The following is a 24098-nucleotide window of genomic DNA, read 5'->3' as shown; positions in this document are numbered from 1 at the left end:
TCGTTAATTTTCTCTCTCCGATGTCTGAAGATGTAGGTAAGACGGCATATAGGAAAAGGCAATAGCTTATGTTCTTTTGTTATGCTCATCATATATATTTAAAAAATAGCCACATTTTGAGACATCTGAGTCTTTCTTGATACACGAGACTATCTTGCATGCTCCAGTCCTTGTTCTTCCCAGCTATATCACTTAGTCTAAGAAAACCTACTACTTTTTCCTAAAGACTTTGTCTTAATCTTAAATCAGACCTGAATTAAGTTCACAGTGTTTATCATGAACAATGTGATTTTTTTTTTTCCTGTAGTACCTGTATTTAGTTGCAGTTAACTGTATTACTTTAAAATGCTTATTGTCTGTGCGGGTAGCTTACAAAACTGCCATGAGGATCTTCTGCTTGGAAAATCAAAATATACTGAACCATGTTGCAATATTTTTTTTAGCAGGCTTTTTTTTGGCAAGGGTAAAATATAGTCCAAAAGGACAGGCAAAATTGCTTGCAGTAAAAAAAGATGTCTTGGAGGCATATTGCAAAAAGGAAAAAGAAAAAAAAACCTGCTTTACTGTACATTTGTTAATTAATAACTTAATAATTTACATTACATAAATCTTCTCAGAAATAGATGAAAGAGGAGACAGAGCAGGTCATCCTGATACCAGTTAAATCAGTAGTTATCAGCCAGGGTCTGGAAGTAACTAATTTTTTGTCCTATGCATTTAGCATTTAATCATAATTGCTCTTTCACTTATGCCCTACATAATAAAAATTCATAATTCAGGACAGTAAATGAAAAGATCCTCTCTTTCTGTAATAATAATATAGCAATTTTTATGAAGAATGCAATTATTTTTTCCCACAGTTTCTAGGAAAGATATATTTTTACAAGTTGCTCATCACCCAGGCCTCAGCTGCTTTGACTTTTTGGAAAGTGTTTCACAAAAAAGGTTAATAATTTCAAGTAAAGTCTAGAAAGCCGGCATTGGAAGAGACGAGGAATATAATAGCATATGAAGAGCTTGCAAAATGGTTGTATTGGACCAAACATTTTATAGAAGCAGCTCCTGAAGGTTATGATGTTTCCTGATCGTCTTTTTCAGCCCACGTGCAGGCAAGTGGGTCCGGCTGCCTGGGACTTCCTGGGGTGTTTGTGGACTGGGGATCTGACCGTACCCCGAGTGCCTGGGAAGGAGGGAGCCTGGCTGGTGCTGCCCGTGTTTTCAGTAGCCTCCTTGGTTTTATATTGCTGTGGAGTTCGTGGCCGCTCAGGAGAAACTGGAACAGTAGTTTTCAACCTGGGAGCTGTTGCTGTGAAGCAAATGTGTTGTGCAGAGGCACCTCAGAAGTTTTTTTTGTTGTTGTTCCTAATCTGTTTGCTGGCTGCCCTCTGTTTCTGAGCATTGTCCCAGCACATTCCCACTCCCCTCCTGGCAGCTCCAAGGAAAGCATGCTTCCCCTCTCTAAATTTCAGAATTGGGATAAATGCTGCGAAAGTTTGGAGAACGAAGGAGGAGAGTGGATTTATTAATAGGTGTGTGAGCACAAAATACATTGATAGGAGACAGTCATCTTAAAAAGCCTGTACAAAACAGAAGCAGAGAGTGGTGAAGTCAGAAGTAAAGGAAAGAAAGGAGGAAAGGGTTGCTGGGGGAGATGTGACACTTCTGAAGTGAGGCACAGCACCCTGACAGCAGAGCAGCGATTCCCCTTATAGAGAAAGCAAGCTTATGGGTAAATATACTGATATTTTTGAGCAGACGAATACACCAGAAAGACAGAGCAGCTTTACTGCAAATGCCTTCTAGATTACAGGTGCAATAATCAGCATTACACTGTTCGTACTTGGTACTAAAAGGTAATAGGCATTTCTTTTGTCACACCCAGGAAAGTACTTCAACTGTATTTCTTAATACTTCAGAACGCAGAATACTTCATTCTGTGTTTATTACTACCTGAAGAATTTCTGTAGAAGAAATTTAATTTAAAATTTCATATAATGAATATGCTGAGGGACTAAATTTTATAACGAACAGAGGAACTAAATCTTGCACCATCTGTGATGATCTCAGAAAGAAGAGTGAAGAATTCAGCAGAGTTCTTGAAATCTCTGACAGCCTCCTGCCTTATTTTGGGTGGTAGGTTTGTTCGTAGCAGACGGGTGTTCTTCATGCGTTCTGCTGGTGACACTTGTCCCTAGGGAGATGGCAGCTGGGTGCGTGTCACCCCCAATCCCAGACAAACAGTTCATTGTTTGTTACGGGCTTCGCCTTGGAACTGTGATTTGGTTAGTTCCCCAGGAACTCGTACCTAAATGGTTTGTAGACTATAATTCAATAATTCCTGTGATTGCGCATGATTAATAAAAGATTTATTTTTAATAAGTGTTGTGGGGAAACAGGAAGAAAGAGAAATCGGTTGGAGTGGTCCGGCAGTGCACATGCATGTGGCTAAGGGTGCTCTTTCGTGAAGCCTTCCCATGGATGATCTTTGATAAGAAGGTGGGAATTTTCATATTTTCTATCGCTGATCCATGTAGACAAGTGAATTTTATATTCTTTAATGTTGTATTTTAAAGGTAAATTGTTAGTCTTTTTATGTGTTCAGTCCCTGTTTCTCTTGCACACCAGGGCAACATCAACGAGCTCCAGTCTAATTACGTGTTTCATTATGAAGTGTTTATAAGATTTGAATTCTCCCTCAATTGGCATAATTTGATCACTCCTTGTTCTTTTATTTGAGAAGTGAAATATGGATCACCTGATCTATCTTTGCTTTGCCATGCATTGTCAAAAGGGTACTGGTACCAACTGATTTACTCAGGCTACCTTACGCTGTACTTCAAAGGGGTTTACAATATTCTTTCTGAAAAATTTTTGCATTCATAACTCGAATTTTTGGTATATGATAGAGTCATCTCCATGGAATACAGAAGCACCTTGTCCTTATTGCAGAGGAATTCCCTCTCAGTTTGGCCAACCTGCAGAGTGTCCTGTTTTCTTTTATTTGAAGTGTTGGCTGCCAAAGCAGGGAGCTGTTGGAGCAGCTGTGCTGCTGCTGATGGGCAGAATGGGGGGTGTTGTAGCCAGATGAGACCACCCCCATTGTAGCTTTCCTGCCAGTTCTTTGTCATGGTTTTTCACCAGTAACAACCTGTGTTCCAGCTGCTCTGGTGGTTTAGAATAGTTGTGCAGGACAGAAGTTTGGTTTTATATTTTTATTTAAAAAATGGAAAGACCAAGGACAAAGGAATGACAAAACCTCATGTGGAAAAAAAAAGTTCAATGAGCTTCGAAGACAAGCCTTTGAATGTTAGGAAATAGCAGAGTTCTAGTTGCCAGGTTCATATACATTATGATACAGTCCTTAATTATATGGGTAAGTACCTTTCCCGAATTCATACACTCAGGAGCACATATCTTTCACTGCAGAGGAAAGTAATACTGAGGTCGTAAGAGAATTGTAAGTATGGCATCAGCTTCCTTTCAAAGTGATGAACTTTGTAATCTAGCTAAAGTTGTCAGCCTTTGCTTCATAGCTTGCTTCATCAGCAGACTTTCTTTGTTCATGACTTCTTCAGATTACTAATAAATATATTAAACAGTCTGTTACATAAATTGAATAGTCACTTGGCCTTTGCCAAGATGAAAACTGACCATTTATTCTGCATGTCCAGTCTCTTAATCGGGGTTTGATCCACAACAGTAAGTAGCCTCTACCGTATAAAAGTACTTACTGTCTAGTTTAATTAAAAAATTAAAAAAAAAAAATGCTATGGAAGACTGTAACAGAAGCCTTTTGGCAATCTGAATCGATTATGTCAGTGTGGTGCCTCTCCTGTCCCCCACTCCTTTTTAAGCACTCTTTCATTAGAGTGATCAAAAGGGAGGCAGATGCAGCCGCAGTGTGAGCGCAGGGGCCACGCAGCCTCCCGAGCGAGCCTGCTGAACAGCGCGCTGCTCCAGAGCTGGCAAATATTGCCCTATTTAAGTGTTAGAGATTGGCATTTTGTTTGTTTGTTTGTGTTTGGTTTTGGTTTGGTTTTTTGTTGGTTCGTTTTTGTTTGGTTGGTTTTGGTTTTTTGTTTATTTTGTTTTTTGTTTTTTAATAGCAATTCAGAGCCTCATTATTAAGAAGCATCAGAAATCTCAGATATGTTGCATCAGGGTTTGGTGATTTATTTCACCTTAATTATCAATATATCACCAGAGGTTGTCTTTTAGTACTGCTGTTTATGCAGGCATTTCATTTTGGTAACTAAAAAAGCGCTCCTGACTAGGCGCCTTTATTTTTTTCAGTGGGAACAAACAAATCTAGTAGTTTTTCAGCAGTCTTCCTCTAGTTGGTCCTTGAAATTTCCACGCAATCAAGTGAATCTGATGATTTTTTTTTTTTTACCAGTTTTGTACTTGGATATACTTGAGATTTGTTTGCCACTATCTCACTTATTTCTTCTATATCTTATTTGCTGTTAGAAATGCATTTTTTCTTAAGTCGCTCCTGAGACACTTAAAACGTCTTTGTTTTGACTTTAAAATATCTGTAATTAGGCTTATTATTTTACTGAAGTCTCCTGATACAAAGCTTCGCGTTGTGGTGTCAGTTCTTCACTTAATTCTGGCTGTTGAATTTGCCGGTGTTGTGATGTCTGTTGTATTTTAGAAGATGGCCGAGGTGGAAGGACCCTGTGGGTTCCTAGACTAGAAGGTGGATTTATGGCGTTGCAGCGAGCCCGTGCGAGTGCTGCTGCTCTGTGAGATGTGGATAAACCCAGGCAGGGCTGCAGCACTGCTGGTGTCGGGCAGGTCCCGCAGCACATTGAGAGTAGCTCCTAACTGCAATCCTGTAATTCAGCAAGAAAAAAAAAGGATGATATTCAGAAAGAAAAATTTACATTTACTGTCAGAAATAGATTCTAATAGTGAATTTCCTCAGACTACGTAATAATCTCCCAAAGGAAAAGGCAAGCGGCCTCATTTGTCAGATAATTTATGGCTAGCCTGGCCAAATTGCTCATTATACTACAGGGAATAATATTCCATTGGTGCAGGAATGGGCATGATTATTTAATGGGTACTTTTTGTTTCTACTTACTTTTCCTTTCTACTTTTTATGGCTAAGTTATATGTAAATGTAGTCAAAATGCTTCTTTATGCGATTTGCCTTTGTACCACAAAGCCTGGACAAATATTAAAATATTATCAGCACTAGACATAAACACAGCAAACAAAAGGCAGTGCTTTTGGAAACATCTGATGTTGTGGTTTTATTTATAAAGTACAAGAACGTTTCTTGAAAATTCTCCCTGTCTCTAAGAAAGTATTTGTGTACAAACACTACCCCACCTCCCCAAAAACAAAACGAAACAAAGCAAACCAACAGCCAAACACTTGTTCAAAAATAATGCAAATTCCTAACTTTGACTTTAGTCAGTTTATTCTTTTTGACCATGATCTAGAATCACTTACAGACCATTACTTCAAATATGAAGCCACTTCATTTTGCAGTTTCGAGCTCTCTAAATGTAATTTTTATTGGGCTTGGTATATAACAGTGGTGATGTTGTTCAGTGGAATTATGTCTTTCAGGGATCAGTTACTTCCTAGGTTCCTATTATCAACAGACAGTGACAGACAGTGATTTACTGTAGGGAGTGAGATAGTTCAGTGAAGCTTTTCAAGTATTATGCATAGGAGCTTTTCCTATGGAGGGCAATTAGCATATAACATTGGTATTTTTGCCTGAATTTCACGTGTTTCAGAAAGCAGTGTGCATATCGATATGACTAATAACACACGCTGTTGGAGTACTATTGTGGGAAGGCTGAGAGTGTTAAATTCAAGTCTGCAGTTTGTGCTAGCCGCTGCATTTTTCCCATGAATATTACTTAAAATACAGTTTTATGTTAATTGCCATCACCATTGACTTGGTTTGGGATATTCTGCAAATTCAGAATTCCCTGAATGAAAAGGCCTTACTTACATTTCTGTGAGGTTTTTTATTGCAGAGACTAATTTAGCATTGTAAAATTGTTTACAGTCTCTTTTTTATTATAACACTTGATTGCATCCCTTCCCAACCTTTTTCCTCTTTGGAGTTCAAACCCAGGGGTTTTTTTTTTTGCATTTCTGCTATGTAACCAGCAGTGCATCTTATCTCCTCCAGTTTCTTCATACCCTTTTCCAGTTCGTGTCCTAACTTGAGGAATAACATCCTAAATCAGATATACAGTATATTTGCCTACTCTTTGCCATTGTGATTATACTAGAATAGCTTGTATTTGTCCATGTATAGAGTTCTCTTGCAGGACTGGTGAGTAAAAAATTTTGCTAGAATATTTTCATAGCCTGAAAAAGTGATTGAATAAGTTCACTGTAGAAAGCAGGAGAGAGCTCTTCTGTCCTGTGAAGCCCCTGCTTTGCAATTGCCAATATTCTGTGTGACAGGTTCACTCCTCCTTCTATGAACTCTCAAGTTATTTGTCTCTTTATACTTTTAAAATGACATAAAACTCATGTTAGTTTAAATTCAGAAGCTTATCTGTGCACCGGTATCAGCCTGTTCCAGAATTTGTATTGATCCTTTAATATACTTTTATATTGCATAATACCTAGTATAATATTTTCACCATGTTGCTCTTTTGTTACTCTGTGAAATAAATTAATGAAATAATTAATGATCCTGAAAAAAAAATGCTTGTACGAAGTTAACTCTTTTGCCCTGACTCTAACATCTATAATTCTTTATTTATGCTTTTCTGACTTTCTTCTTGCTTTTTCTTTTAATTTGATATATAGAAAATACATAATTAGCATCGAAAAGCAATGGGCAGCAATTATCATGAGCAAGAAGCAAAACATAACTGAAATGTTACTACAGTAGAATCCAAGTTATGGTTCAAGAGACTACTTAAGAAACTGCTTCTCTTTCCATGGCTAAGGTATTGCAGCAAACAGACTGCACAGTTTTCCTTCACTGTTTAAGCGAACCCAAGATAAATACATAATATTTATTATATTTTTAAGAGGATATCAGCAGCATTATGTGAACATGGTGTCCTTTCTGCTGTGCCATGATGCTTTATTTGTGCTCATGTCATCGTGTCCAACAGTGACATACAGGGATAATTTCTTTGTATAATGCAATACAAAATTTATAAAATTATGTATAACGTAAAATATGTATAACATTATGTATAGAAGTTACCTTTATCTTCAAAGCTATATAAGAAAACATTTAGTGTTTGAAAATCTAGTTATTGGACTTATGAAGGTGTTGCTTCTGTTCTTAGGGCTGTTATTCAACCACGTTTGTGACTTAAAACAGTCATTTCTGCCTAAAATGTGCAAATGCACCCAGAGTGATTTTTAGAGACAGTTAAAAGCACATATAGAGCATAACAGTGGAATTCTTTGTGTACGCTTATCACACAAAAGGTATGTTTTAAAATAAAATGTAAAAACATTCAGAGCATAGCTGATATTAGTCCCTATTTTATAGTTATTTTAAATATGAGACTTTAGAATGTGAGCATGGTCACAGTGATTTCCCTAAAATGTTATCTGACTGTGCAGTTTATATTTTAAACAGGTTATATTTCATATTTGGCCTTAATCAGCAATAAATAAATAATTTAGCAATAAAGATACAGATGTGCACCAGGGTCAGTAGCCCCACTGAGTGTCAGGATTTGTTTTTTTTTTCCATTTTGCTTCACATCTATTCCAGTCTTAATGCACGTCTTCTCAGGATTGAAATCCGTTCACCGGCAACCTCTGCGAAGACTGCAAATGTCTTTCTGCAGCATATGAAGGATGAAGTTGTTACATCAAATCCTGATCCCATCGTAGCTAGTCGTTTTCACTTTTGACGGTAAAATGGAAGTAGTCCACGGATCTTAATCCTGTTGTCTCATCAGTGGAACTTGTACTCCTGTTTAATCATACCTGCTAGGGCAAAATCCCTTTCATGCAGACACCAAGGGTATTTCAGGTATCGGTCCACCATTCAGATCAACCAGAAGAAACCCTGCCTGACCTGGAGACAGTTGTTCCAAGTAGGAGAACAGACCACAGCAGGAGCTGCCCCTCGTCCTTTGCTGAAAGCAGTCAATTCCAACTACACCGTCATTAGATGTACAGACAGATGCACACAGCTGTCAGGCTGGGGTTTGAAAGTTTCTGTACTCAAACACTTTTCTGGTTATGCGATATAACAACAAAGTCTTGTTCCATCTAACAAAGCTTTGGTGGCAGGCCGTAGCACTTATCGAGTTCATAAAAACAAACACAAACTCATCTAGAGTCAGACTTTTTGGAGGTTGCAAGAGCTAGTGAAAGAAGCAGGCAAGAGTCAAGAATAAAACCAGAAATAGAGAATCTAGAGATTTATGTGGAGTGATGATCTATTCTTCAGCCACGATGTATGTCAAGATAAATTTTAGGATTGCCTGATAGAGATACTGCAAGATTGTATTGCATGAATTGTCATCAGTTCTGGGATTTTGATGAGTGTCCTTGTGGAGAATGAAGGAAGAAGTTACACTGGTGTTTCAGAGGGGTGGTGAATAGCCGAGGCATTGCTGTAGGCAGCTCTGCGTGCCACCCACTGCCTGTTCCATGGCAGTTTTCACCCTGAAAAAACAGACAGATCCAGCCCATACGCCTCTTCATTGCTCATTGTTTTCCTGCGGCACATTCCATGTTTCCAATGCCATTTTCCTTGCCTCTTTTCAGCCCTTCTGCACATCCTGCATTTTTCACTCTGTGCTCTCTGCTTTCCGTGCGCCTCTGACCTCTGTGCCGTTGCCTAGAGCTGCAAGTCTCGGTCTGTGTCCCTGCATGATGGGCCACCAGTCTCGCCACAGAGCAAGCGCAGGAGCTGCTGCCTCGCACAGGAGCAAGTTACCGCGTTCAGCTCATCTGCAGTAACTTGCTCCTGTGAGAGGTGGCGGCTCCTGGCTCCACCCTGCTCCTTTATTTCTCTGCATGCTCCTTTCTGGAAACCTCCTTCTATAGTCTGCACAGCAGGATAAGGATCCAGGTAGCTCCGAGGGAAATTTCCAGTTGGTTTGTATACAAACTGGTCGGAATTTATGTTTTCAGCTCCATGGTTTGCATGGCCGTGTTTAATAGCCTGAGCGGACTTTGAAGGAAACCCTTGGAGGCTGAAGGGGTTGGTCTTTGGGGTTCAGGTCAAGTTTGAGGGGTGTCCTTGAGGCATAGCTCCCAACAAGACACAGAGGAACTATTTGACACCTTTTCTGCCCTCACAAAGTACTACTTCGTGGCTGGAACATCAGTGTCTTGGTGACCTGTTCCTGAATATTGTCAAGAATATCTTGAAATACCCACCTTCATCTTAGCAGACAACTCCTGGTGAGTTGCCAGGAGCAGACCACGTGTGGAGAAAAGGAAACGATCAGGCTTCTTTGAAATGTGCTGCCCTCATACTGCCCATAGCCAAGGGTCGCTCTGCTTCCTGTGGCCACAGGTGGTAGGAAAGGGCTGATGGTACTGGGACTGTCCCAGCCCCTAAAGCGAGGTTAGCTGTGCTCAGGGAGGGCGAGCTCTGTGGTGAACCAGTCTCTGCTGCTCCTGTAGCCCTACTCCACCGGTCTGCTCCAGCCCAGAGCTCTACCCCAATGCTTTCCAGCCCAGAAGGCTCCATTTTCACTCCTTTATACCTCTCATCCCTTGTGTTCCGCGTTCCCTGCCATGTCACGCTGCCTTATTCCAAGTTTCGTTTCACTTCAGCCCTTAACCATGTCCTGCATTTCTTTGCATTTACTCACTGCACATCGCTATCACTGTTGCCACCACATTTTTTTGATGACTGTACCTGACTGTGCCCAATCCTGCAGTGAGCTTCCCCCGCAAGCTGCAGTGCCTGGCTCCTGCAGCTTGGATTTTGAGAACATCGGGTACATTTTATATCCCACAAAAGCCCAGATCTAGAATTCTGAAGGCAGAAAATAGGTAATTTGGTGGTAACTATACGACATCATTTTCCTAGTACTGGAAAGGCCTTTAAGACCTTGACATTATATTGGCAAAAGTCAGAAATGGTCTGTCCTGACACTTCTTGGTTTTTTATGCTGTTTGCATGGAACACAACGGTATGGCCCTAATAGGCATGTTGGGCTAGAAGTCTGCTCACTTGGGTGTATTAGGACAGGAGTATGGGGAGTGTGATGTTACATAGGGACAGCACATCTTAAAGGACCACTGCTTCTTGGAGTGATGTTTATTCTGCTTACAGAAAAAAATAGGAATTGTGTCGAGAATGTATTGAATGGAGGAGACTACAAATAAAATACATGGCAATCTGTAAGCTAATTGATTGGTCAAGACAACTTTGTATATTGCTACATATTTTCAAGTAAAAGTAAATATATGTATTGAAGTACCAGTAGGCATTTGCGGTTTTGACAATTATTTCTCATAATTTTAAGGTAATTATTTGAATGTGATATTCAAAGATTTTAATTGCGCGGTGAAACTGTCACCACTTTTCATAGGCTGTTATTGATTTTGGCCAATTACAGGTGATGTCCAGGCATTAGCAGGATAAGTGTTGAGTACCATTGACGGTGGTTTGAGACTAGAATTGTGCAAATGTGAAATTTGGTAAGAAATAGAAGACTGACATTTTAAAAGAGAATATTGGCATAAAAAAGCATAGAAGTGCTTATGAGCAAACCTGCCTACCATTTGAAAGCCTTCAAAGGCAAAGGGTAATTAGTTGAGAGCATTAGGAGAAAATATCTGTATCAATTTAAATATGTTGAAGTTTATAGTATAAAGTTAATTTTAGGTACCTAAAAAATGCAGCTTGATGTTGTGGTAAAGAACTACAAGAATGACTGTATAATTTGAACTTTCTGATTGGTGAGGAGTACATCCCATTAGTAATTTAGAAATCAGTCATGCTCCGTTCCTAGGGGTGAGATGGAGATTGACACATACTCCTCTATTTCACCCCTCTCCTTGGTGGCGCGTGGTTTTTTGATGCTGCCTTTGGTGCCTCCTGAGGGAGCAGGAATGCTCTTGCAGCCTATCCAGAACCTAAACAGTAACTCTTGCCACAGTCTGCTGACCTCTTCTGTGTGAGCTCAGTCTCTGAAATATGGAGATTATGCTGATAAGAAAAACCCTGGAGTAAAAAGAGTGTATATTAGTAATGAGATTTGCAATTTTTCAGTTGCTCAGTCTACTTAGGGGTGGAAAACCAGAGTGTTTCAGAACATTGAATTATGATCATATTGAGATGCTCATTTCAACCTCGTTGAGTGCTTATATGGAAAACTGACTGGTTTTACATGTTGGTGATATAATTCAGAACTTCAGAACTAAAGAGGAGTCTTGAAAACTAGAGAAACAAATAATGAAACTTTTTATTTGAGCAAAGGACAGTTACAAATAACTTTCTATTCCCTAAAAATTTTGCTAACATTGCATTGAATTAACATTGCCTTTTTGAAGTGCCATGTGAATACAAGTGAAATATTGTAAGTAAAATACTTTTCCACCGAGGCAGTGAAAGGTAAATAAATAGTAATAAACTTGTCTTGTGTCAATATCCATCTTATTAAGGAAGCCAATTCTTGCAGTTCATTTGCATGTTTTTGGTGTATATCAGTGATAGCAAGTTAAACTGTATAGACAGCTGTTTGGTCTTATGAAAGATGAGTCTTAGGGTTCCCAAGATGTTCATTACTTCTGGCTAAAGCATGTGGAAGACAAGTTCCTGACACAGCTGGTGAGGGAGCCAACTAAGGAAGGCACCCACTAGACCTGTTGTTTGCAAACAGAGAAGGACTTGCGGGTGATGTGATGGTTGGAGGCTGTCTTAGGCATAGCAATCATGAAATGATTGAGTTTTTGATTCTTGGAGAAGCCAGGAGGAGGGTCAGCAGAACTGCTGCCTTGGATTTCTGAAGGGCAGACTTTGGCCCGTTTGGGAGGCTGGTTGGCAGGGTCCCTTGGGAGACAGTCCTGAAGGACAAAGGAGTCCAGGAAGGCTGGTCTCTCTTCAAGAAGGCAACCTTAGAGGTGCAGAAGATGGCTGTTCCTGTGTGCCGAAAGACAAGCTGGCAGGGAAGAAGAATGGCCTGGATGAACAGAGCGCTTTGGCTGGAACTCAGGAAGAAAAGGAGAATTTATGACCTTTGGAAGAGGGGCAGGCAACTCAGGAGGACTACAGGGATGCTGTGAGGTTATTGACAGAGAAAACTAGAAGGGCCCAACCCAAGCACAACTAGAACTTAATCTGGCTACTGCCATAAAAAACCAATAAAAAACGTTTCTATAAATACATTAGCAATAAAAGGAGGGCTAAGGAGAGTCTCCATCCTTTATCGTATGCGAAGGGGAAACATCGTGACAGAGAATGGGGAAAAGGCTGAGGTACTAAATACCATATTTTTCTCAGTCTTTAATAGTAAGACTGATTGTGCTCCAGCCCCCTGAGCTGGAAGACAGGGACAGGGAGCAAAATGAAGCCCCAGTAATCCAAGAGGAAGTGGTTGGTGACCTGCTACACCACTTAGACACACACGTCTATGGGGCTACATGGGATCCACCTAAGGGTTCTGAGAGAGGTGATGGAGGTGCTCACCAAGCCACTTTCCATCATTTATCAGGAGTCCTGGCTAACCGGGGAGGTCCCAGTTGACTGGAAGTTGACAGATGTGATGCCCATCTACCAGAAGGGCTGGAAGGAACATCTGGGGAATTACAGGCCTGTCAGTCTGACCTCAGTGCCAGGGAAGGTCATGGAGCAGATCATCTTGAGTGCCATCACATGGCACATACAGGACAACCAAGTGGTCAGGCCCAGTCAGCATGGGTTTATGAAAGGCAGGTCCTGTTTGACCAACTTGATCTTCTATGACAAGGTGACTCTCTTAGTGGATGAAGGAAAGGCTGTGGATGTTGTGTACTTAGACTTTAGTAAAGTCTTTGACACTGTTTCCCACAGCATTCTCCTAAAGATACGGGCTGGTCATGGCTTGGACAGGCATACTCTGCTGGATAAAAAAACTAGCTGGATGGCCAGGCCCAAAGAGTTGTGGTGGATAGAGTTAAATCCAGTTGGCAGCCGGTCATGAGTGGTGTTCCCCAGGGCTCAGTATTGGGGTCAGTTGTGTTTAAGATCTTTGTCCAAACAATTTGGACAAGGGGATCAAGTGCACCCTCAGTAAGTTTGTAGATGATGCCAAATTGAGTGGGAGTATTGATCAGCTGGAGGGTAGGAAGGCCACACAGAGGGATCCGGACTGGCTGGATCATTGGGCTGAGGCCAGTTGTATGAGGTTCAACAAGGCCAAGTGCTGGGTCCTGCACTTGGGTCACAACAACCCCAGGCAGCGCTACAGGCTCGGGAAAGAGTGGCTGCAAAGCTGCCTGGCAGAGAGGGATCTGGAGACACTGATTTACAGCCGGCTGAACATGAGCCAGCAGTGTGCCCAGGTGGCCAAAAAGGCCAACAGCATCCTGGCTTGTATCAGGAGTAGTGTGGCCAGCAGGACTAGGGAAGGGATTGTGTCACTGTACTCAGCACTGGTGAGGCCGCACGTTGAATTGTTCAGTTCAGTTTTGGGCCCCTCACTACAGGAAAGACACTGAGGTGCTGGAGAGAGTTCAGAGAAGGGCAATGAAGCTGCTGAGGGGTCTGGAGCACAAGTCTGATGAGAAGCAGCTGAGGGAACTGGGGCTGTTTAGCCTGGAGAAAAGGGGGTTGAGGGGAGACCTTATCATTTTCTCCAACTACCTGAAAGGAGGTTGTAGCATGGAGGGTGTTGGTCTCTTCTCCCAAGTAGCAAGTGATAGGACAAGAGGAGATGGCCTCAAGTTGCACCAGGGGAGGTTTAGGTGGGATATTGGGAAAAATTTCTTCACAGAAAGGGTTTTCAGGCATTGGAACAGGCTGCCCAGGGAAGTGGTGGAGTCACCATCCCTGGAGGTGTTTAAAACACGTGAAGATGTGGTGCTTCTGGACATGGTTTAGTGGTGGATTTGGCAGTGTTAGGTTAACAGTTGGATTCGGTGATCTTAAAGGTCTTTGCCAACCTAAATGATTTTATGAGTAACCACATAATGACACTGGGAATAATCACACTCTATGTCTTCTGGTTTTTTTAGGTCCCTTCCTAGAAATACAGCCTGTGGATTTTTTTTTCTTTTCTGCCTTACAAAAATTATGTGTGGATCTTTTTAACAATACTTTTTTTGCTTTAAGGTGCACCTCTCTCAAATATGGTGACATACTCTGGATCCTCTTTACAGATTCTAACCTTTTCTGCTAATTACTTCCCATATGTTTCTTTTCATTTAGAAAACGCTTAAATATTTTTTGAGTTCGCTTTATACTCCTAGGATAAGCTTTGATTAATATGCTGGCTTTTTCAGCTCTGAATACCTGCATTCTGAATGAATTTGACTTATTGTGACTGAAAATGATTTTGAGGTGCTCATCCTGCCTTGTATATGTCAGTACTGCAGGACTATCATGGAACAGTACAGGTCTTCCCATTGGAGTCAGGCACATGGGTCGGTAAAGGGAAGAAGCCACTTGCCTGTCCATGCTGCGACTGATCTGTTTTGACCCTTACTGATCTTTCCTTCCTTTGGATATTTCTGTCAATGCCCAGGAAATTGTTGTGTGCTCTCTGTAATTACAAAAGCATTTTTGAAGGTGATATACAGTTCGACACCACTTCTTACTTTTGTTTGATACGCGTGAATGTTTTGACTTTGCCATTTTGCCAAGTTCCACCAGTTCCCACTGTTGGTGAACCAGTTGAAGGTCATATATATTGTATTGCTGTCAGAACTGGGAAGAATCAGAATCATACTAAGATGGGTACATTATGTGGACTGAAGGCCAAAACAATAGTTACTGCTGTCTAAGCTTCTGTTTTCTTTTGTTTATGAAAATAAGCCTGGAAATGGTGAGATATTAGTTAGAAAATGACATGGTTATGTATAGAAAAAAAGTGTAACTCACTATTAATTAGAAGTATATAAAGTATATAAAGAAAGAGACATCTCAGTGTTAGACTTGAGGGGAATGATGCCTACATTCCTACTTATTTTCTGATTATTTCTAGTTAAGGGGGGAGAGGGGGAAGTTTAATCCGTATGTGCTAACGGGAATGGAATATAAAATTGAAGGAAAACAAAATAGCAAACCCTTTATGAAAACGTGCAGCTACTGAAGATTATGATGGGTTAAGATGTCCTTTTTAGTCAGAAACTCTTTCAATGGTCTGTCATCGAAGAGTTCTCCTCATGGGATTTCTGTACTTCAGGGCAACGCTTTTGGAGCCTCTGAAGTGGAGGTGGCGACCACGATGCCTTTGCTTAGCAAGGGGAACATCGTGGTTGTCCAGTTTGAACAGCACGTTGCTCTCCTGACCTTTTCCCTGGCCAGTGCTGTTCTTGTCTGCCTGTTCACAGCAGCAGCACCCGAATGCTCCTCTGGGATTTGGAGTTTGTGTAGTAATAACATTGACTTGCACGATATCTGCAGAAGCCCGACTGAATCTCTTCCAGAAGTACCAACAGTCATTTGAGTCAACTTATCCCACTGTCCCTCTGGATCTTGGTGGTGTACACAACATCTTTGTAAAGAGCTGAAGAGAACAATTGACACAAACTGCATCTGGGGCTCTGTTTCTTTAGGAAGCCATTAGACAATACTGCAGAAATTCTCCATTATTTCTCTACTTGTAGTGCTGTCATTTTTGTATTACTGTGCGTACTTTTATTTGCCGTAATCTGTTTTAGCTCTTAAGCCTGCTGCTCTGAATGTGTGTTTACTAGTCTTTTCTCTTGCTCTCCCTTTGTCTCTAATGGTCTCTAATAAATACCAAAGGCACACACCTGCTGTTCTACCGTGTTACTGAATGACATCCATCACAAAGAAACCTGTGAAATTATTTCGTTGAGCAGCTGCTTCTCCCATAAAGACAAATTTCTGGTGTGCATCCATCTTTAATGCATTACTTTCTGGTTTTGTAGTAGTTCAAATAGAATTGTGTAATCAGATTTGCAAAGGTAGCTCTTGCCGTCATAATAAAGCTTGATACCCTGCGACAGTTCAGTAACAACTACTGGAGACTTTAAAAAAACATGGATGTAAAGTGATATCTTAAAAGATTTTATTTTATTTTTTTTTAGGCTGCTCACCCAGAATGTTGGTCTTCTTTATGTTGGAAACTTTGACAGACCTTTTGCACAAATTAAGGTATGATTAATAAGTAAGGGGTGGGGTGGCTTTTTAAATTATTTCACTTCTGTGTGATTTAAGTCTTGATTTAGAGTCCTTCAAGTTATCAGTACAGCTTCAGGAAAAATAATGGGAAATCGTGCTACTTTGGTGATGTTTACCATATTCTGGGTTTGCTTCTAGTTACATAGTTACATCTGTGTACTTAACTTGTCGAAGAAGTTTTGTTTTTCCTGTCATCTTTTGATTAATTTTTACTCTGGTTTAATTATAAGAAGAAAAATGTTCTAGATTTTGTGTGTGTATGCTTTGTTTTCGGTTTTGTTGTTTTTGTTTTGGTTTGATTTGGTTTTTTGTTACCTTGTCAGTGACATTTCACAACAAAGCCACTTTTGGAACTCTGTAATTCTTTAAGTGATCCTTGGCAAGGAAGACACTGCAGTAAAAAGCACAGATTGTTTTCCCAGTATTATTAGGTATATTATGAAAGACTCATGCAATTGCTGGAAAATCAGTTGTCTTTTACAACTTACTGTTTATTTTCCTTCAGTTGAGCTATAATAGTTAAACATTTCTAATTGGCAGTTGCTAATTAGTTTTGTCACGTCACTTGCAAACAAAAATGTTTTACAATAATATATGGACTGATTTTGATTAGTTTCATTTGGCTGCTGCTTAGGACAAAGAGAGGGAGGCTTTAGCTTGTCAATCATTAACTGAGATGTGGAAATACGATATCTATTTTAGAATGCTGAAATGTTCCCATGTCCCAGGTGAGACCTGTCATTAGTATATATTCTTCGCTCTTGGCAGCGTTGTTCCCTCTGTCGTGTGCACATCCTTTGCCTCTCAGAATTTTAAAAGCCCTTGTTTAGTTTTACATCAAAATGAAACTTAATTTCTAAAACTCAGATGTATTCCTTTGCCATCCCTCATTACATTGCTAAAGACCAGTATTCCCAACCGTAACTAGGAAATACTTGTATTTTATAACTTAAACCTTAGTACTGTTTTAAAATTACTTAAAAATAACAGATGCATGCTTTTCATCCTCCCTGTTCCTTTTCTCTCATCTCCCCAGTTCCTACATGTATATTATTCAGTTTGGCTAATAACCAAACAATTTAAATGTTCCTTGCATGAAACATCTTGCAAGAAGTGTTGTAACAAATAAGCTTGTATATTTTTGGTGGTAACTCTTCAGAATAGTGCTTGTTTAAATGCTTTATAAAAGCTCTCTCACTCTCTTCTCCCCTTCCAAATGAGGCCCCAATCCCACCCTCACCTGCCTCATCCGCTTCTAATAATAAGTGGCAAAATGGGGAGGTTTTCCCTATGGTTATGAAGAGTTTGTAAGTTCACTGGATGGGTTTGAGAGAGCAGAGGTGTTCACTGCACTCGTTTTGAGCTGTTTGCAGTCAGCAGGGTCCTCCTCCCATCACTTCAGCCAGGGAGAAGCCCTTCTGCTCCAGGACAGCTGCAAGGCAGATGCTGTGCAGGACCAAACTGCAGGACTGAGTTATATCACTAGCAAATGTTGAGGGAAAGAGTGCAAAACTGGGATAAATACAAAATACGTATCCAGGTTCCTGCAATTTGCGTGCAGGGCCTTGGGTGCTAGAAGTTTTATCTGCATCCTGCTGCTTAATAGATTAAGTGGGACCTTCCTCCCTGAGTGGGCCTAAGGGATTTTCCACTAAATTTTCAACATACAAAGCCATGCTTATCACTGTGAGTTAAGGTGTTGTGTTATTTACTTTAAACATTTTGGTTCAGCCTAGCCTTTATGTGAGGAGAAATGGTGAGCAGTCGTTCTCTATTCCTGACTTTATCTTCTCTTCTGCATTACCCCAATCTTGCATCTTCCAAGCTACAAAAACTCGATCTATTTAATCCCTGTATCCAATCATTCCGTATCTCCAATCAACACCATTTTTGTTCTTCGTACCCTTCTATAGTTCTACCGTTGCCTTTTTTAAGGTAGGGAATGGCACAATATTCAAGACATGGGCACGATAACGTTTTCTGTTCTCTTTCCTGTTCTTACCTTATATATGGTACAATGCTTGATAAATATCTGACATACATTTGAGTAGGTTAATATTAGACTTTCTGGTAATATCTCACTGGTATAGTCTCATCATAAATTTTATGTTCACCGCAGAACAGGTAATGTGGATATTCAAAATAACTTTCAGTTACTACCTAGGAAAAACAAAGCTTATTATCTACTAAGTTACTGTAGATTACATAGACATGTTTGAATAAGCTAATTCCACAAGCTGTACTCTGTTAAACATCACTTTTATTTTTGGAGCTATAGGAATATATACAGGTATATATTTGCACACTGCTGCTTTGCTTTGTTTCTGATGCTAAAGGTAACCCTGAAGTTGAACTAGATTTTCAGTGTCATCTCTTTGTGGTTTGGATTATCAGCTGCAACTGGGAAATGGCATGCAGTTAACAAAAACAATAAGCTTTTCTAATTGAGGCTCCTGTCTGATTGCTTGGAGATTCTAGAAGGATGTTGGCTGCGTGACAGCAGGAGGAATTGGTGCAGCACCAAAAATGTAGAGTAATAATTCACATTGAGAGTTGGTGCTGTGAAAAGAAATGTACGTACTCTGGAGATACACAATGGTCTCTGTTGACAAAAGTTTCTTTCATTCTTCCCCCAGCAGTTCTTCGGGTCTTTTATACATGGTAGCTAATGGTTCCACCAGGTAAAGACCTGTGAACCACATTTGGTCCTGGAATAAGGCAGAGCCATCGTAACCTTTTAGTTCAGATATGCTTTTGTTCCGTGTGATGGATTGGTCACTCTTGCTATACAAATGACTCACTCATGTTCATTTGTAAACATCCCAAGTATTATGTGTTCTATTAAGATATGGCATTTCTTGCCAAACGTGTGCATTAAGGAATGCCCCAAACAACTACACTCCTCTGTCGCTGTAGATTTATTACCCAAAGTGTACCATTATTATACGGCAGTACTTCCAATGCATTTTACTGCACTTTCAGTTGGACAAATAGGAATGTTGTCAAGCCTTTGAAATATTCATAGTAAACATATAAACTGCCATGCTAGTACTCATAAATTCGTGTTTCAATTTCTGTACATTTAAAAAACTGCAGAGGGAGGAACTCCTTATCAAAGTATCCATTTCCAAAAGCAAACAAGCTTGATTTTTCCAGAACTGTACAAGAAAATAATTGCATCAGTGTCTTTGATGGTGAAGACTGTAGATGGCACGTCTGGGAAGAGATTTTGAAATACTAACATCTCTTCTAGGATGATTTTTCTATATCTGTCTTTCTTACATGCAATAATTCATTAATATTTATATATATTAATATTTATAATGTTTCTGAGACATAGATGAGCTGGTAAGATTAACCAAAATTACCTGATTCTCCTGACTTACTTTCAGCAGTATCAGCGGTTGTGCTTGATAGATGTTTGATCTCTGTACTTCATTATACAAAAGGAATGTGAAGCATTCACTCCTCAAGCTTTTGAATCTTGTATTAGATTAGAAGATTGGGTAGATTAGAAGAAATGGAAAAAAAACATGTTTCCTGGCTAGAGAGATCTGCCTGGAAATTTTCTTTTCCCATAATGTGCCAGTTGATAGATATTGCAAGATTTTATATGTTGCTACTTTGTGAACAGAGTTCATGATAACAGAACTTTTCACTTATTGCATAAGGCTTGGGATTGCTTTTGTCCTAGAGTAATATTCACTGAGTTTCAGTAAGTTCAGTGGCTCCTAAAAATGATCGCTATTTTGGTTCGCTGCTGAATTAATTATTTGAAAGTCAAATTCTCTGCGGCAATGAATTCTCATTTTATTTCCAGAGGCCTGTTCTTTAAAGTTATATTTAAGGAATCAGTTTCGTATAGGGTAATTCCTCTTATAATTTTATTTTATTTTTAAATGAAATTATTTTAATTTATTCTAGCATCTGCTCAAAAGTGACATAGAACAGTTTCACCATAAATGTTCACTTTTCGTATCTTTTCCCATTTAAGGAGCTATGTTACAGTAGTAGTATTTACAGTGATACTTCTGCATTCATTCAAGAACTTTGGAGGAATTCAGTGCTTTGCAGCTTTCTTTGGATCTTAAGTGGTTGTATTTATTAAATATCTCTTGGAAACTAGATGAAAGGAAGAAGGTTTCTCTTAAGTGATAATCTTGATCAACAAGATGAAGTATTGACATCAGCTGGAATCAACTGGCAAACTTTCTTAAATCTATTAGCATTAAATATTGTTTGTATTCTTTTACTAACAATGAAGCTATTAAAGCAAAAATTTTATCATAGAAATTTTGTGTTTATTAGAAGTAACTAATTTCATTGTCCCAGCATGCATAATATTCACCTGATGGAAAGGTATGTTATAAAAATTTTAGCCTGTTTACAGAACAAGAAGTCTTCATAATGGATATGACCCGTTGTTTTCAAAATAGATATTTGATCAACGTAGATCAGAATGAAAACTTAGCTACGCTATATCCAGTAGTTAGAACTATAAGGAAAATGATATTGCTTAACCAATTTATTAGGATTGAAAGTTTTTGCAGTTCAGTTCCTGGATGCTTCTGGGTTTAGGGGAAACTGTTCAGTACACTATGTTCTCCATTATTAATCAGTAATGAAGTTTCTGGCAGTCTTTACTATTGAGCTAATGACTAGTTTCATTTTGGGCTCTTAACACAATAAATTACCATTTAAATAAAGATTAATTACTGCAATTTTATTTTTAGTATTTTAAGAGTAGTTATTAAAAAGTTTCATAATAAATACTACTTTGTTCAAAATGGAATTGCTCCATTTAATAGAATATGAAGACAGTTGTGGAGAAAGGAGTATTTTGGAAACAGTGATGTGTTCTTAGTATTTTGTTTCTATGGTAGGAGCCCGATGGAAAGATTCTGAAAGTTTTAAGTCTGCTTCTAGGGAATTTGCTGCTGTAGCTGCAGCAGTCTTGCTGTCAAGGACTAGCAAGGAATCGAGCACTCTGCTCCGACCTGCAGCTCGGTACCTGTTACCTGGGATTTTATTAAACTTGAGAATGGTATCGCTGATTGCTGAGACAGCTAAACCTACCGCCCGCGCTCCAGGATTACGATTTGGTTCTAAGCTATTATTTGCCCAACTGCCTCATTTTCCCCCAGCAAATACACTTTTAAATTAAAACACGTTAAAGTATAGCAGAGTTCTGCCTTGCAACAGGTAATTGCCCCAGAATAATTGATCATATCACATCAAAACCAGTAGGCCCTCCAGATACAAATCCATCTACCTTTACTTTGAGGTCCACTCTCAACTTAGCACACCTCAGAGAATTTACTGTAATGTTTCCAAGAGCTGAAACGTCTTCAACACAGCTGCTTTACCGTTGTCCGGACATATGGGCTGGACTGATGGCTGAGAACCAGGCTAGACCTCATTCGTGACTCCTTCAGCAACATCAAACATCTGTAGATGATTACTGAAGTGATTGCCCACAATTTACCAAATAATCTTATACTGAAAGAGGGTAAAGGCAAGAATTGGTGAGCTTGCTGCTTTCAAGAGCAAAGAACAAACCTTAAGCTAGGATTAACTGCTGATTTCTTGTCTGTAGCTGGCGTGTTTTTCTTGCCTGTGTGACAATGACTTCTACTACCAATTAGTGATCGCAAAGCTGGGTGGACTGCCACTGTCTAATCACAGAGGACAGATATGGAGGAACTTTTCAGGGTACAGCTCTTCAGACTACTTCAAATTTAGGAGGAGAATTAGTCCAACTTTCCCCATGCACTCAGTTGCTGTCCTGACAGAGCTCCACAACAGTGTGGTCTGTACAGTCTTTTAGCAAAATAGATGTAAAAATTTTCCCTCTGTGCCTCTTGACAGCCAGTAAGAGTATGTTGGTGCCCTAATTATTTGATGCTTTGCTTATTGGACTTCCCTACCTATTGATAGAGGTTTTTGCTTCCAGTACTACAGCAGGAAAGGAGTTCCAGTTTATCGTGAAATCATATCTGAGTTTTGTTTCTGTTGCCTATCTCCCCTTCCTACTCTTTTGTGCTGTTTGTGTATTGTATGTGTTATGAAATGTCATAGAATAAACATAAGTATATCATGTCTTCACCTTGAATAAAAAGACAAATACAGCCTTAGAATCTCCGGAGTGAGACATTCCTGAGAAAACAGAAATACAGATTTATCTGTAGGTATTTCATTCTGCTTGCTCATGTTGAAGACAAATGATTTCAAAAAGGAAGAGACACCACTGGGTTGAACAGAGGCCTGTCAAATTAAAAAGAAATAGTGTTAAGTTGCTTGTTAGTTTAGCAAGAAAGTGTCAGAGAAGGATTATTTCATCTTCATATTAGCAGAGTTACCGTGGGTAGAAAGGGGAAAAATAGGAGACGATTATTTTAGACTAAGAAAGTAATGATACGAGAACAAATGGATTATGCTGGACAGAAATAATTTTATTCTGAAAGCTGAAGAATGCTTTTGAGAACTACAGATGTGGATCATATTTCCACCAAGAACAAACACCTTTATAGTGTTGACTAGGAGTGTGATAATTATATGATGTGATGACTGTGAAAGAAAAAGGTAAACTCAGATAATCTAAATCTCCACATTTCATTAAACACAGTCACTCTGAATTAAAACACACAAACGGAGAATAAAGCTGTATAATATTCTACCTCTTCTGAAGTTCAAACTATATCTTTAGGATAAAGTTATCAACATTAATAATATGTATTTTTTCTTGTTAACAGTTTGCAAACAGAACTGGTGGGTGACTGATGTTTTATAGTTTTGTGGGATATTACACTAGGATTTTCACATCGTCTTGCTAGACATAGAAGCTGCACTGGGCATCACTGGAATTGCTACTATTGGGCTGATGAGAACCTGCATAAGGAAATCCTCCTCCTTTTTCTTATTGTGTTTGTTTTTTGTGGAAACCACCTATATTTGTGTGTCATGCAGAAATCAACACATGGAAGGTGTTTTAGCACCAACACTTAAAAAGTGGGGCTGATTGCCAGGTAATCTTTGACAATAAATTTCTCAGTGGAGTGAGAATTTAAGCTTGGTTCCTAATGTTTATCGTTACAAGATGATGATGTACGGTCTTCTTATGGGAAGTCATACAGTGCTGAGATAATGCCTCCTGGTGCCTGAACCTGTCCTCCTTTTCCACTTCTGCACTGATTTCACATAAAGGACTGAGTCAAGTTCAACACCTTAGTTTTTATCTTCATTGTGCTCGCATGGTCTGGGATATATGAAAAGTTACCTGGCACAGGGTTACGGGCTGTGTTTGCCTTCCTCAGGAATGCAGGGAGCTTTTACATTAAAAATAAAGTTAATTCTCAGCAGTGAGAGGGTTTTCAGTAGGGCAGCCTGGGACTTGAAGTGAACCTGACAGAACCTGGAGTGGTTACACATCTCGCAATCTTCTGTCTCAAGTTCAGGATGACTCTGTTTGACTTTGTGTCCTAAACATTAATCTGAACATATTCAAAAACAAAATTCTGAATTTGTGACAGTAGTAACAGAAACTCTGAGAGGTAAAAAACTGCCCTATCTACGCAGTTTATATGTTGTAAAGAAGATGAGGGAGGTGCTGGAGAGAATTTACTGAACAAATTGCAAGTTAGAAAATGTTGTAAGGTGCTAGCAAGAAATCACTCGCTGCTCATTCCTGAGTTACATGGTTGTTAGAGGTAGCAAATTTAGCTCATTTTGAAAATAGGATACTTTTGAGCCATTGCTTTGAGAATTAATTAAGAAAGAAAAAAAAAGGGCTTAATTCTTTATGCCTTCACTTCCCTTCATTTCTCTA

General features: G+C 39.4%; 1 protein-coding gene across 1 annotated transcript in view; it reads left to right on the top strand.

The window, feature by feature from the left end:
- Window positions 1-24098, top strand: part of RNGTT (RNA guanylyltransferase and 5'-phosphatase) — a 181805-nt gene that overhangs the window by 131190 nt on the left and 26517 nt on the right. The window contains exon 14 of the mRNA XM_065630920.1: window positions 16180-16246. Within this exon, the coding sequence (XP_065486992.1) occupies window positions 16180-16246 (67 nt within the window). The remainder of the gene's footprint in view (window positions 1-16179; window positions 16247-24098) is intronic.

This window comes from Caloenas nicobarica, chromosome 3, assembly GCF_036013445.1.
Source record: "Caloenas nicobarica isolate bCalNic1 chromosome 3, bCalNic1.hap1, whole genome shotgun sequence".
Classification (NCBI taxonomy): domain Eukaryota; kingdom Metazoa; phylum Chordata; class Aves; order Columbiformes; family Columbidae; genus Caloenas; species Caloenas nicobarica.
The sequence above is the reverse complement of the archived record's forward strand: the minus strand, read 5'-3'. Positions and strand labels throughout refer to the sequence as shown.